The following is a 16,821-nucleotide window of genomic DNA, read 5'->3' on the forward strand; positions in this document are numbered from 1 at the left end:
CATGCATATCCACCATCCCATAGGCCCGTGCCCATATACCCATCATACATATTCTCCATCCCATATTCCCATGCCCATGTACCCATCATACATCCTCCATCCCATAGTCCCATGCCCATATACCCATCACACATCCTCCATCCCATAGTCCCATGCCCATATATCCATCATACATATCCTCCATCCCATAGTCGAGTGCCCATATACCCATCATACATATCCTCCATCCCATAGTTGAGTGCCAATATACCCGTCACACATCCTCCATCCCATAGTCCAGTGCCCATATACCCATCATACATATTCTCCATCCCATAGTCCCATGCCCATATACCCATCATACATATCCTCCATCCCATAGTCCAGTGCCCATATACCCATCACACATCCTCCATCCCATAGTCAACCATTATGACATCATAATGAGCGGCGGGGCTTGCAACCTATGATGAATCAGCGTCGCCATGGCAACCATTATGACATCATAATGAGGGGCACGGCTTGATACGCACACACTTTTTCCCCAGTATGTAGATAGGGGCATTATGACATCATAATGAGGGGCGCGGCTTGATACGCACACACTTTTTCCCCAGTATGTAGATAGGGGCAAAATTGTTTGGTGAATTGGAACACGCGAGGTTAAAATTTCGCCTCACAACATAGCCTATGACGCTCTCGGGGTCCAGACGTGTGACTGTGCCAAATTTTGTTGCTATAGCTGCAACTTTGCGGATGCCAATCCCGGACATACACACATACATTGAGCTTTATATAATAGATATTTGTGCTTATAACAATCAAGTGTATGTCACATTTAGGTGGGTAGGTATAACTTTGCAGTGGTACTGTTTCTTTAAGCTCTTCGGTCCCTATGTGATCATGGGTTCCTTGATTTTGTACTAGCAATATATTACAGAATAGACATTGTTATTACACATCACCCATTTACAAATCCATCCTGTTGGTTTTGGTGCTACTCAGAGTATAATGAGAAATGATCAGACAACTCCTCTGTCTACAGTAAGAAGTGGCCTAGACTTTAATTGGAACAAGCTTGGGTTGGAGACAAAGCAGAAACTCCTACTAGTGGGTAATTGGTACTGCACTTCTACACGACAAACGTTTTGCATCTACTATTTTGGTTCCAGGTATAATTTTTGGTCCCAAAGAACAACCTCCTTGAGTGATGCATCCCATGATAGAAAACTTGAAATTTGGAGAGCCTGTCAAATAATAATAAAAAAAAACACCATTAGTGAGAATTTTAAAGTTAGAAAACGCTATTTGTTATATCATTGGACCGTAAATGTAGCAGTACATGCTGGTCATTCAGATGAAAGGTCAACGTTGTTGTACATGGACAATACTGTACAAGCTGATGTTATCAGCACATATAGGGGAATCCCAAACTGTGAAACCCAACTCTATGGAGTCCATATGTCCTCTAAGAGGGGTGACCTAAAGGAGCATCAAAGAAATATTTTCTTAGGCCAAGCTTGCTGTCAATCAACATTACGTTGACAATGCAGAAGAGCAGAGCAGAAGAGAAGAAACTGCTCTGTCAACGTGACATCACAGGAAGCAGGATAATCGCCAGCTGGTTATCAGAAACACATCCAGACGTGCACCTCTACAGCGTGAAGCTTACACCCGGCTTCAGAGGAGCAATGATGTGGGAGAAGAAAGTTGTGATAACATGCAGAGAGGGATGACTTGTCTAGGGAAAACAAAGGCCCCATCAGCTAGTCAACGGCCTAATTAGCATATGAGATGCAAAGTTTATAAAGCCTTTTTTAAAACATGGGTGTTAAACAATATACTGGTTAGGCAAGATATTTATCAACAAATAGTCTAATGCTGGTTGGTTGCAGGGCATGGGGGACCAATCAGATTCCCTTTAAGAACATGTGATTCAGAAAAAGCGTGCAGTCCTATGTTATGGCACCTAAGTTGCAAATCCCAAAAAGGGTCAACTTAGGCTACTTTCACACTTCAGTTTTTCTGCATCAGGCGTGATGCGGCGAAATATGTAAAAACCGGATTCGGCGCCGGTTGCCACCGGATCCGGCTTTTTTCCCATAGACTAGCATTATCGCCACATTGCGCCTGATGGCCATGCGGCGTATCCGGCCTCTGCTGGATACGGCAAAAAATGCCTGTCCGGCGACTGCAAAAAACATTCCCTGCAACGTTTTTTGACAGTACCGGAACGCTTTTTTCCACAGCGCATGCCCGAAGACTCTCTCTCCCTCTCCTGCACTGTCTCCGGTCTAAACAGATGATCTGGCGGGCTGCGGCTTCTACCGGATCAGGTTTGACAACTTTTCGCCACAGCCTGCCGGATTTCAAAAGCTGAAATGTCAAAGTAGCCTAAGAAATCAAGTTTTTTGGGGTTTGGATGAAATAGACCACTAAGTAGATGTGACTACGTCTTGAGCATGGCCCATATTTTAGCTAACCACGACTCAATTGAGGGATCATCTTGTCTGTAATGCATTGGTTGCGCTATATTATCTATGTATTTGAAGTTGTTACCTTCTTTATGCAGTGTTGCCGCAAAGTCAATGCACTCCAGTTCGTTTCCTCTACATTCAATGTAGCCATCGTACACACAGTCGTAGGAATTGCATGAGTAGCAGACAGGGCAGATTAAACCATTCAGCGTTGAATTATATGGAGGAACTAAGAGTAAAGACAGTACCATGTGAGCACAAGTACAAGAAGTAATATTTCTACTAAAGAACTACTCCTCCCATCAAAGTTTTTATCCTCTTAAAGAATTTGTCCATTACTTGGACACCCCCTTCTCATACCCAATGCTTGGCCATGATAAAATAAAAAAGCTTATACTCACCTCCCATGCCGGCACCATTCCAGCAGTGTTTCAGCACTCACGTTCCCGGGGCTCTCATCTTGTTCCTATGACACGTGAGCCCAGTGTCCAATCAGAGCATCAAGAGGAAGTCAGGGCTGTGACCACGCTCTCATTTCCTCTTGATTTTCAAAGTTGAAGACAATGACGTCAGCACTGACTGGAAGCCGGGCTCACGTGTCACAACAACCACTCAAGATCCCTAAACCAAAAGTGCCAACACCTCTGGAACAGCTCCGGCACCGGAGGTAAGTATAAGCTTTCTTATTTTATCAGAACCAAACATTTAGATCAAATAGGGGTTGTCCTAATAGTGGACAACCCCTTTAAAATATTCCACTCACCATATTACAGTTGTGCTCAAAAGTTTACATACCCCAGCAGAATTTTTGCTTTCTTGGACTTTTTTCAGAGAATATGAATGATAACACCAAAACTTTTTCTCGTCTCATGGTTAGTTGTTGGGTGAAGCCATTTCTTGTCAAACTACAATGTTTTCTATTTTTAAATCACAATGACTAGGGATGGGCGAATCTACTCGTTAGGACTCGTTACTCTGCGAGTAGTAGGGGACTCGCAGGACTCGGTACTCTGCGAGTTTCCAAGCGATTACTCGCACAGTAACGAGTCCAAAGTAAATCAATGGCAATCCTAGTTTTGGTCCGTTTTGTATTCTACTCAGATTCTCAGATCAATGCTTTCTGCTTTCAGAGTTTAAATCCGAGTTTTGCTTTCAGAGTTTAAATCAGAGTTTTGCTTTCAGAGTTTAAATCCGAGTTTTGCTTTCAGAGTTTAAATCCAAGTTTTGCTTTCAGAGTTTAAATCCGAGAGCATTCAGAGTTTTGCTAACTCGCTATCACTGTAGGATCATTTTTGACAGTCAATCCGGGTCCAGCAGCAGAGGAATCGCTGCAAACTCGCTTCCCCATTAATTAACATTGGACTCGCTAGACTCGCAACGAGTAGCGAGTCCTGCACTCGGACTCGTTAGAGTCTAGCGATTCCGAGTAATTTAGGATTCACCCATCCCTACCAATGACCACCTAAATTATCCAAATTACCCTGATCAAAAATTTACATACCCTATTTCTTAATACCATGTATGGCCCCTCTAACATCAATATCCTCTTGAAGTCGTTTGTGGTAGTTGTGGATGAGGTTCTTTATTTTCTCAGATGGTAAAGCTACCCATTCTTCTTGGCAAAAAGCTTCCTGTAAATTCCTGGGCTGTCTAGCATGAACTGCACTCTTGAGATCTCCCCATAATGGCTCACTGATATTGAGGTCAGGAGACTGAGATAGCCACTGCAGAACCTTCACTTTGTTCTGCTGTAACCAATGACAGGTCGACTTGGCCTTGTGTTTTGGATTGTTGTCATGTCGGAACATCCAAGTATGTCCCATGGACAGCTTCCAGGCTGATGAATGTAAATTTGCCTCCAGTATTTGCTGATAGCATGCTGCATTCATCTTTCCTTCAACTTTGACCAGGTTTCTTTTGCCTTTGTATCTCACACATCCCCAAAACATCAGCAATCCACCTCCATGATTAATAGTAGGAATGATGTTCCTTTCATCATAGGCCTTGTTGACCTCTCTCCTAGTGTAATGTTTATGGTTGTGGCCAAATAGTTCAAATTTGATTTCATCACTTCAAATTACCTTGTTCCAAAAGTTTTGAGGCTTGTCTCTGTGCTGTTCTGCATATTGTAGGCGAGATACTTTGTGGTATTTGCACAGAAATGGCTTTCTTCTGGTGATTCGATCATGCAGCCCATTTTACATCAAGTGTCTCCTTATTGTGCATCTTGAAACAGCCACACTGCTAGTTTTCAAAGAGTCCAGTACTTCAGCTGATGTTATTTGTTGGTTTTTCTTCGCATTCTGAACAATTTTCCTGGTAGTTGTGGATGACATTTTTGTTTTTTACAGAGCCCCTGGTTTTCCATTTGTTAATCAAAGTTTGAACACTGCTGACTGGCATTATCAATTCCTTGGATATCTTATTCATAAAATACCCTGAGGATAGGGAATATAAAAGGGATAGCACCGCGCAGGATCTAAGCGCAATATTAAAAATATCACAAATAAAAGTGCAGAGCTGATGCACTCACCAGACTTAGGTTGAAGAAACAGCATATTGGCCCTGGGGGAGAATCCCAACCAAGGACCTAGTTACTCGGTCTGCTGCATAGCTCCTGGTCCACAAGGCAATCCTCAATCGTCCGCAGGTAAAAGTGAAAAGATGCAGAAAACCAGTCTGGTGCCGGCACTCCTGAAAATTATATCCTATGCTATATTGGTTTATTGAAAAAGTTTTTTATTCTAAATATACAAGGTAAAAACAACGTGCTTCTTGAAGAGAGCAAAAGCCTTCATCAGGTAAATTATACTACCAATATAATTGTATAATTTACCTGATGTACGCTTTTTCTCTCTTCAAGCCAAAACGCGTTGTTTTTACCTTGTATATTTAGAATAGAAAACTTTTTTAATAAACCAATATAGCACAAGATATAATTTTCGTGAGTGCCGGCACCAGACTGGTTTTCTGCATCTTTAGATATCTTTTTGTATCCTTTTCCTGTTTTATACTGTTCAACTACCTTTTCCCATGGATCCATTGACAGTTCTTTTGCTTTCCCCATGACTCACAATCCAGAAATGTCAGTGGCTGGATGAATTATGCAAGAGTCTGTCTGGATCCCAGTAACTCACTCAGCATTTATGCACACACTGACTACAAGCAAATAGGTCACAGGTGAGGATGTTACCTTTAGTAGCCATTCAAACCCATTTGTGTCAACTTCTGTGCATGTTATCAGGACAAAATCACCAGGGTATGTGAACTTTTGATCAGGCTCATTTGGATGTTTTGGGTTGTCATTATGATTTAAACAGAGAAAACACAGTAGTTTGACAATAAATGGTTCACACAACCACTAAGCATGAGTGGAGAAACATTTTTGGTGTTATCATTCATATTCTCTAAAAAAAGGGCAAGAAAGCAAAAATTTTGCCGGGGTATGTAAACTTTTGAGCACAACTGTATATAGCACTGTGTACTTACAATTGCTCATTTTGTGCTTCTACCCAGATAATTCTTCTCTTTTTCATTAGGTCTATGACATCATGTGATTAAAAATTGATTAGCTGTAATCCTTCTAAGCTCTATGAAGAAACAGGAGGTCAATTTTCACTGTACATGTCACAAGTCACTGCAAAAGTCCCTGGCAGGGGGAGGAGGGAACGGCTGGGTCAGGAGTTGTAGAGGGGGATGATAAATGCAGGGACAAGAGACTTCCTGCTTCTACATAAAACAGAGAAAAGATAAGAATTAGCTGGGTAGAAAGGCAAAATGAGCAATTGTAAGTACACAGTGCAATATAATATGATGATTGTTATATATTGCTCAAAAAATAATGGGAACACTAGACACTCTTACTGAGCTGACACATGGATTTTAGTGACCTTCCTATCATTTCTACCTGTTGTTTATTTCATTGGCACAACAGCATGAGAAATTGAATCACAATCAGTGTTGATTTCATAGAAGTGTGACTGACTTGGAGTTACATTTTGTTGTTTAAGTGTTCCCTTTATTTTTTTGAGCAGTATACTTTGATAGGAAGACTTCTTTAATCTTCTAGATGTGTAAAGATGACAAATCTACTGATGAACTGCACTGTGGATGTCACAATTAGCAATAAATAAATGTGCATTAAATTCCATGTAGCAATAAACAATTTTATTTATAAACACTATAAGTTTGATATAAAGTCCCTAAACTTGCATCATTTAAAGTATTATTGCACGGAACATCCATGCATGATCCACAAATGCTGCTACATTTTGGGTTCATGCACCTTTGTCATTCATTGAAGACTGACCTGTTTTACATGCTGCTTCAGTGAGAGAAGTGAGAGGAGAGGTGAGTATAATCTACAGTCATGGCAAAAAGTGTTAACACCCTTGAAATTGTTCCAGAGAATGAAGTATTTTTTAAATTACTGCAAGTCCATGTTTTGTTATACATATGTTAGCTTCTTTTGTGTGAATTGGAACAACGTAAAAAACAGAGAAAAAAGCAAATTGGGCATAATTTCACACAAAACTCCAAAAATGGGTCAGACAAAATTGTTGGCACCATCAACTTATTATTTGGTTGCACACCCTTTGGAATAAATGACTGCAATCAATCGTTTTCTATAACCGTCAATAATCTTTTTACCCTTCACAACTGGAATTTTGCACCACTCTTTTGTTCTTTTGCAAACTGTTCCAGGTCCCTCATATTTTAAGGCACCCTCTCTCAGCAGCAATTTTAAGATATCTCCACAGGAATTCAATGGGATTTAGATCCAGACTCATTGTTGCCACTTCAGAACTCTCCAGCACTTTGTTTCCATCCATTTCTGAGGGCTTCTGGAAGTATGACTGGGGTTATTGTCTTTCTGGAAGATCCATGACCTACAGTGCAAACCCAGCTTTTTGACACTGGCCACTACACTGTGATCCAAAATCCTTTTTTAATGTTTAGAATTTATGATGCCTTGTACACAGCCAAGGCACCCAGTGCAAGAGGCAGCAAAACAACCCCAAAACATCGTTGAACCTCCATCATATTTCACTGTAGGTACTGAGTTCTTTTCTTTGTAGGCCACATTCCATTCTTGATAAACAGTAGAATCACGTATTTTACCAAAAAGCTCTATCTTGGTCCCATCATTCAAGTCGCTTCCCCATAATGATTTTGGCTAATTCACGTACATTTTTCCAAACTTTTCATGTCTGTGTCAGCTGTGGAGTCCTCCTGGGTCTCCTGTCATAGCACTTCATTTCATTCAAATGTCGACGGATAGTTTGCTCTGACACTGATGTACCCTGAACCTACAGGACTGCTTGAATTTCTTTGAAACTTGATTAGGGTTGCTTATCCACCATCTGGACTATCCTGCATGGCAACCCTTCATCAATTTTTCTCTCCTGTCCACGTCAAGGGAGATTAGCTATGGGGCTATAGGATGTAAACTTCTTGATTATGTTGAGCACCATGTACAAAGCAACATTAAGATCTCTGGAGATGGACTTGTAACCTTGAGATTATTGATATTTTTCAATAATTGTTATTCTCAAGTCCTCAGTTTTCTTCTCCTCTATCTCTCTCCATGCTTAGTGTGGCACACATAGATATACAATTCAAAGATTGAGTCAACTTCTCCACTTTTTATATGGTTCCAGGTGTGATTTTCATATTGCCAGCACCTGTTACTTGCCACAGGTGAATTTGAATGAGCATCACATGCTGAAACAAAGTTGTTTACCCACAATTTTGGAAAGATGCAAATAATTTTGTCCGGCCCATTTTGGGGGTTTTGTGTGCAATTGTGTCCAATTTGCCTTTTTTTCTCTGCTTTTTTTGTGTTGTGTTCCTGTACACATAAAGGAAATAAACATGTGTATAACAAAACGTGTAAGTGCAATATTTTTTTAGGACAAATACTTAATTTTATGGAACAATTTCAAGGGTGCCAAAACATTTGGCCATGACTCTATATATATTTTCTATTTGCTCTAGCGTCTAGAGAGACCATTTAGATTAATAACTTTCTTTTACTAGCCCTTGGGACACATTTAATTTGTATATTTGAACAAATGTTTGGCTCACTAGCCAGGAAAATTAGAACAAATTGATAAATTTGAAATTTGTCAGATTCTCTCATCTCTAGCAAATAAGAAATGTAAAATAATAAAAAAAATCAACTACCAATCCAAATTGCAAATATATATACACAAGTACATACACAACATATGTGTCGTTCTTGATGTTCATATATAGGTTGAGCTCAATGAACTTAATGCTACCTCCAACCTTAAAAATATGAAATTATAGGATATGTATACAGTATATAAACAACCCATCAATACAAATAATAGTAACAGAATGTGAAGTTTTTAAAAAATATATATTTTAGAAGCACTTTGTGCTGCTGAAGAAATAGAAAAAAAATTAAAAAATTATTTTTTTCTCTACATTTTTAAAGGATATTGCCAATAAATGAAAAATTAAAATATATAAAATTACATAAAAATTTGGGCCTGGAAAAAAACTGAATAAAAAAACAAACTTGAATTTAATAACTGATAGAGAAAAATATTTTAGAGCTCCTAAATCTGCATAAAAAGAAAAATAAGGCTCGTGCACATGAGCGTATTTTTGGTCATAGTGCGATCCAACATAATATCGGATCACACTTGAATCAATGTTATTCTATGAGGCCGCTCACAAGCCCAATATTTTCTTTGCACTGAGACGGGCCAAGGAAAAAAAAGCAGTATGCCTGAGTTTGGTGTGATTATAGGATTGCACTCGGCCATGCAAGTCCATGAGTGCACAGAAAGCATCCGACTGCAATTGGGTGACATCCCATTTTCATGGATTGACAGAATGGAGAAGATGGAGAAAATTTTTTCCATCTTTTCCTCATCCGAGAAAATTGTATTACACGCTGATCACACTCTGATCAAAATCTGATTAGAGTGTGATTCTTATAATCGTCCCGATTCTCAGGTGAAAGAAAATATGGTGGGACGACCATAGATGCTACAGAATTCCTCCTTCATAATTTTGTTTAAGCAATTTTCCCATGAGATTGAGCACTTACTCTTCGCCTTGCATTTATTACAGTCATCCGACACACAGCACTCGGTTACAATGCGCGCCTGTTTATTCCCATGGCCACTATTCATAACAAAATCTCGGTCACATAAATGGTCATCGTCGTTGCAGGCCCGTAAAAACGATTTGTAAACATCATTACCTACATGAAGAAAGGTTAAATAAAAATATTACTTTTGAGCTGCTTTGGTTTTTCGAAGCCAAACCTTTCTGCAGTTAGTGTACTGACGTGAAATAAAAAACCCCTTGCGTCTTGAACTTTCAAACACATTCACATAAAAAGGTAAGCTTACAGATTTCATCCAGTTTTCTTCCAGAAGACACAATTTGATGTATGATTGGTACATAAAAGCCTATGGATCTACATGAGTACCCTAAACATAAAGGACCATGAAGTTCCACTTTTGACTAAGCTGTCTATATTCTATCCTGCAGAAAATGTAGATATTTTTTAAGGGTGGGTTTAAGAGATGAACAGATGTTACTCTTGCATAACTATGGTGGCCACCTTTTTTCTCTTTTGCGCCATTATTTTTAGCCATTATTTTTCAAAAGATTCTCTAATGATTGGATGCCTTTAGTTCTTCTGTGGTTCTGTTGGGATATTTTGCAACATTTTTGATGAATTTTCACAATTTTAACCAGTTTGGGAAGTTAGCCAAACTTTTGAGGTTTGGCTAATGTTACAAGAATTCTCCAATGTAGAGATGATGGTTCTTGTTTTGGTTCCATGTGATCCAAAGTCCTTGAAATGTCCATTCCTTTTGAATATGAGTCAATATTTCTTCAAGAATGTCCTTTGCTACATTGTGTCTATGACTCTGTGGTGGTTCTGGATTTATAACCATGATCAAAATCTTGATTGTTTGGTCAATATAATCATATTGTCCAGCCATTATTTTTCTAAAGATTCTCTAATTATAGGATAGTTTTTAGCTCTTCTTTGGTTCTATTAGGACATGTTGCAACATTCTTTTTTTTCACCACTTTTAATCATTATTGGAGGTTAACCAAACTTTCAAAGTTTGGCAAATATTACAAATATTCTCCAATATTGAGATGATGGTTTTTGTTGGGGTTCCATGTGGCCTATAATCTTAGAAATGCCTTTGTAGCTTTTCCATTTGAATATATTTCAATTTTTCTTCTAGAATGTCCTTTGTTACGACTCTCTGGTGGTTCTTGATTTATAGAGACAAGGCTGTCCATGATTGAACCTGATTATTTGGTCAATATAATGAAATAATTTATTTGGTCTACTATTTTATGTTCTTTCATCCACTGAATATGGAAACAACTTTTATTAGACATGTAATTTGCATTTCGCAAAAAAATTCTGTTGTAGTTTTTTCCAATCAATGCATACTTACTAACAAATATTTTTTATGATACATAGATTAAGGCGGGATCAAATATTCCCCAGGAATACAACCAAAAACAGTAAACTCACCAATGATTATTAGTCCATGAGCTTTTATGCAGCTTTTTGATCTGGGTGGACATTCGTGGAGTTTACCCCTACAAAAGCCTTTGGAGGTGGTGACACATTCTCGACACATTAAAGAATTCCCTGTTTAAAAAAAAAAGTATTACAGAAATACAGCTAGGATAACATTCAATATTAGTCAGTGAGATCCTTTTGACAATAAGAACTTCAATATAAGTAATTACTTCCCTTTTCTCCACAGTATATCAATGTCTCTATATTGGACAGTTACAGGAAGTAGTATAAAATCATTATTTGTTTCCAGAGCAAGTATGAGACCCTTCCAAGTCTGTTATTCAAGAGTAAAACTAACTGGAAAAAGTAGCACTACATCCTCCTTAAAAATATTAATCACAAAAGGTAGCCCCTATTTAAAGTGGCAACACACCAGGGATACTTAATAAAAGAGTATTTTATGGATAATCATTAAAAAACAAGTAAAAGAAAATGGTACTGAATATACAAAAAATCAGAGACATAATACCATAGAGTACCAATAGTGCAAAAAGCAGGCCCACAAGCTGAAAATGGTAAAATACCGCAAAAAGACAATAGCACAAAGGAGGTATAGTACACAAAGGAACAATGGAACTAAAAATGTAGGGTTATGTAAACAAATGCCCATACTTTTGAATAAAGTGCTCAAGTGCTCATTATGTAAACCTAAAAATAAGCATGGCAACTAAGCCTAACACAAATAGTGTGCTTATATGAGGGGAAAAAAAGGCCCATATAAAAGTGCATAGTGGTGTTTTAATTCATGTGACATTGTTATAAAAAGGCCAAAAACATTACCTATAAATTGCACGTGGAAATCCTGGTGTCCCTGCTGCCCCGACGCGCGTTTCGCAATCCTTCGGGAGGCGTGTCAGGGCAGGGGGCACGTCAGGTATAAATGCATCAGAGATGCATTCTGATAGGACAGAAAAGTATATTCTTTAACTAATCTATGTGCTTAAAAACACACACAAAAAAAGCATTTATTCAGACAACTGTCCCATTTCGGAATTATATATCCTTATTCAAAGTTTCATTAAAAAATGCGTCAGTGTCTGAATTTCTTATGTCTTTCTTGTGCTTTTTAAACACATGGGTTAAATAATTTAAAAAATGGAGGATTGTTATTTTTTTCCACTTTGAATCTTCATCATTTTGCTGTAGGATGAATTAAACGCAGGTGTTGTAAGTTTTTCCTTTCTTAACTATGAATAAAACCAAAGTAGTAGTAGCTTTATGGTATGTTCAGTAGACCAATACATAATTGTATATGTTGCAAAGAGAGATCCAATGCAGAACCTGGACTCTGGTAGTGATAGCCCCGAAATAAGCGGAATCAATGTTTTCAACAGTTTATTAATTTACAAATTTAAAATTTTATGGTCTTTAAAATATTTTTATGAGCCCAATAAATGCTTAAATTCTCTAAAATATTCAAAAATGTTTACTCCCAAAAATATATTTAAAAAAAACAACTCACCTGTAACAATGAACACAAAGAGAATGGTGAGGACAGGTATGAACTGTGTCATGTTGATAAACTGTAAGCTTCTCCTGTCTTGCAATTATAATTTCTCCAGGTTGTCGCTTTTTATTCGGGGGAGGGTTTTGGGACAGCAACTACACAAAATGTTTTAAATAAGGCTGAATATTAATCTTTACATGAGTCACCTGGCATGAGGTTTTGTAGCTGCTGCCAATGTTTAAGTAAAAAAATAAAATACTTGTAGATATTATTCACCGTTTTGTATAAGATATTGCCAGAAGTCACTTGGAGTTGTCTTTCATTTTTAGACTTTTGCTCCTTCAATGTCAAGGTTTATCACTGGTTCCTTAGATAAAAATTGCAATGATGTGTTCCTTTCGAAGAATAATTCCGTACAAATCTCAAAGCTTGTTATATCCGTTCAATGTATCATCGTAGGTTACGTTTAAATGGGGGCAAATCCTTTTTTATTCTGGCCTTTATATCATCCCCCAAAACAATTATATACCACCTAAAATTTAGACTTTCCTTAGAATTCCAAAGAGGAAAAGTGAGTTGGTTTATCAGTGAGTGTGGATCAATCCGGGAATCGGGGGGTGTTTTAGACTATCAAAGTACAGTGAATAAAAGACAAGCTAGAAACCTGACAGTAAGATCTGTTGCAAATGGACTAAAGGTGAGGGTAGCAGGTACGTCAGCTGCCCATTCTTCATTTTGAGTTATTTTTTTTAAAAACTGGAGCGTTAATTCAACTTCTCCCACTGATTATGAGATGTTCTCTGTAACAACTAGTAACACTTAATTTTCCATATTTTCTTGGGTAACCACATGACTAACTGATGTTTCAGTGGTGGAATTCCTCTCACATAGACTAACATATCATTACTGGTGTCTACTCTGGTCCTACCAAAGAAAACAATTCTGAGAGGTGATCTGGTAAAGATCTAATAGGTTATATGAGATTGTCCCATAAGAAACAGATCATAGTGGCCGGTGGTTGCCTCCAAAGTCACCTCCAAATGGGGTTGTCTACGGATAAATCTTTGGGGCCCAATATTCTGTTAGAGCCTGGTCTTACTATAGAATTCTCTGTCTTATTTTTATTAAACTCATGTTGATCTGTACAAAGGAAAAGGCAGAACCAAGCACTTCAAACTAATTTAAGCTTTAAATGACTTATTATATCTAGAAATGAGCAGATCAATCGAGGAGGATCGATTTTGAGTTGAATTTCCTTGAATCTGTGGTTCCACATGTATTCAAACGCTTTGAGATTCGATTTGTGAGAGTCTTAAAAGGAAAAACTTGCTAGGCACTGTTTCCCACACTGCTGAAACATCACAGAACAGGCTAGCGACGTTTTACCCAAAATGTCCTACAGCTATGACATTATACCTTGTAATGTGTTGGTCAGTTCCTGGGTTATCATAGGTCAGCAGGTCCTAGTGAGGGACAGTCGGGTGCCGTTTTGGCGAAATTGACAAAGAAGGCAAATTTAAATTTAAAACTATCCGCTCATCTGTAATATCGCTTCACTGAAGAATCTGAGCTGAAATATCCAGCTGACTGCGCTCTTCATCTAAATCTGTGTGCAACCAAATTGGTCCATCCTAGTGTCCCTGACTTGTCTTGTATGATTTTATCCATAATGAGGATGCATGCCGCAATGAACTAATTTGATTGTGATTGGTGCAACAAGTGGTAGACCCAGATATGATATTTGACCTAATCGAACAAAGATAGTCTAAGTTTTGTGAAGATCTTGACTTGGAATTGATGAGCTGCTTTCACCATGCGTACATTAGGAGTTATTTTCATTAGGGTTGGTTACCACAGGTGATGGCACAAAAATGGCATGAATGTTAAGCCGGTCTTCTGGGCTCGTTGCTAGGATTAAATTTTCTGTACAGAAAATTCTATATTTAGCCCTTGACATTTTCACAGTATTAAAAAAAGCTGAAATGACTCCACTATGATGTTAATGCCATATTTAATTTTCATTAAACTTAATGAAAAATGACTGCCAGCAGTAGAGGAACTCCCTTGTGATCTTGTCGTTCAAACAAACTTGTGATCATGAGAACTTCTGACTTACCTGTATCATACGTGGCCAAAATTTTCCTTAAAAATACTTTTTTCTTTGAATCATTCACAAACCTACAATTTTCATGATTTCTTCCAACTCAAATTTCAAGGTTTCATGTATCGTCAGAAGCACAACATGTCGGTAATATTCCTAACAATCCCCAACTGTAAATTTCTTTACCAGGTCACCAACCTTTCCGCAGAATGAAAAGGCCATGAATCTGGTCAAGTTAATGAGGTTGTGCTGGAGTTCCTGTATCAGTTGCTGACTTGGAGGCTTACCTTTTCTGGATCGTAGAGGTCCTGACAGTTGGACTACCATAGACTGAGTGCTCCTCAGTGTGGGAGAGTCTGACAAGATAGGTACCAGCTGAACAATGGTTTGTCCAACAGCTATGAAAAGTGTATGGAAGTATAACAGAGACTGGACCCTAACATAAAGTCAGGATCAGAGCCCTTCACCTACCATGTAGCATAAATAATAATGGAATCTTTTTGTAAGTTAGGTTGGATTTAGCTCTACTTGGTGACCAGGGCCCAATGATTTTGCTACCACCACACCTCCTTTAGCTACACCTCTGACATCTGATGTAGCTCCTTTTTCACCATAAACTTATATATTTAGAAATGGCATCATAATAACACCTACTTACTGTGATTTGATGTCCAGAAGTGACTCACCAGTTTCTCACCTCTATAGTATTAGGCTATCTTTAGAAAAATAACAGTAAAGAATGTTGATATAGTAACATGCCCTGCATGACTAACAAGTATGGTCAAATGTCAGACTATATTTCATATACTATATATTTTATAGCCAATTACTATATTTTATGCTGATTAGTTTTGTTTGTTTGTTGCATTTAGAAATGGTCTAATATATGGAAGGTGTTTTCCCCTAAAAGACTTACAGTGGGACAGTTTTTCCACCATAGAGGTCTAAGCACTTATAACTACCTGCCTTTCTGCCCTGTGACTACCTCTCCTAGATCGGAGCAGCCAGAGACTGCATCCACTGGCAATTATCCTACTTCCTGTGATGTCTTTGACAGAGCAGTTTCTTCTCTTCTGCTTTGCTCTGTCGATGGGACATCACTGCTAATGTCATGTTGCTTGACAGCTGTTGTGTTAGGCTGAGCCAGCAGTCAAACAACATGACATCAGCTTTGTTCATTTAGGCACTTCTGGCTCAATCACAGCCATGACAAGTATTGGCAAATTATGTGCGTTCACCTCTATTTTTGATAACCAGTGCAGTCCTTAGCTGCCAGCTTTACATGGACTGCTTATCAGAAAAAGAGTTCCTGCCATTTTTTAAAATGATTTAAATAAATAGGCATCTCCCCTATTTTTGACAGCCAACCAAGCTATAGCAGACAGCTGGGGACTTGAATTCTCACACTGGGAAGAGTCCATGGGTATTGGACCTCCACAGCCTAAAAATAGTGGCCCGCAGTCTGCCCACAAAAGGTGTTTTTATTAGATACACCAATTCTGGCACTTTGCTCTGCTCTTCACACTTGCCCTGGTGCTGTGGAAAGTTGGGTAATATTTGTGGGGTTGATGTCAGCTTTGTAATGTCAGCTGACATCAAGCCCAGGGGTTAGTAATGGAGAGGCATCTATAAAATGCCCTTGTTACTATCCCCATAGTGTAAATTAAATAAAGACAAAAACGGAAAAAAGCTTTCTTTTCTGTGTCTTAATTTAATTTTCACTATGGGGTTAGTAATTGAGGCATCTTATATACAACTCTCTATTACTAACCCCTGAGTTTGATATCAGCTGACATTACAATGCTGATATCAACCCCTTAACTATTACCCCACTTGCCACCAAACCTGGGCAAGTGGGAAGAACGGAGGCTAAGCCCCAGATTTGGTGCATCTAATGGATGCACCATTTCTGGGGTGGCTGATGGTTGATGTTATTAGTCTGGGAAGGGGCCAATATATCCTTCCTTGGATATTAATATCAGCCTGCAGCCGTCTGTTTATCTTTTGTTGGTTAGTAAATATAGAGGGGACCCAACATAATTTTTTGGTGGGTCTCCCTGACAATTACCAGTAAAGGCTACACAGACAGCTATAGGCTGATATAAATAGCCTAGAAAAATTTATGGTATAGTATAGAATAGTGACACCTTCCCAGAATAATAAAACCAGTGCCCAGCTGTCTACTTTTCCTCAGCTGGTTAATAAAAATAAGGGGGAC

General features: G+C 38.5%; 1 protein-coding gene across 1 annotated transcript; it reads right to left on the minus strand.

The window, feature by feature from the left end:
* Window positions 1–1,019: 1,019 nt before the first annotated feature.
* On the minus strand, window positions 1,020–12,651 carry LOC141085355 (phospholipase A2 inhibitor and Ly6/PLAUR domain-containing protein-like). Its single transcript, XM_073570642.1, has 5 exons — window positions 12,518–12,651; window positions 11,005–11,124; window positions 9,541–9,696; window positions 2,539–2,685; window positions 1,020–1,226 (listed from the first exon to the last, which is right to left on the minus strand). The coding sequence occupies exons 1-5, from the start codon at window positions 12,567–12,569 to the stop codon at window positions 1,087–1,089; spliced, it is 615 nt and encodes a 204-aa protein (XP_073426743.1). The 5' UTR covers window positions 12,570–12,651; the 3' UTR covers window positions 1,020–1,086.
* Window positions 12,652–16,821: the final 4,170 nt, after the last annotated feature.

This window comes from Dendrobates tinctorius, unplaced genomic scaffold (assembly GCF_039654945.1).
Source record: "Dendrobates tinctorius isolate UK_male_01 unplaced genomic scaffold, ASM3965494v1 ptg000028l, whole genome shotgun sequence".
NCBI lineage: Eukaryota > Metazoa > Chordata > Amphibia > Anura > Dendrobatidae > Dendrobates > Dendrobates tinctorius.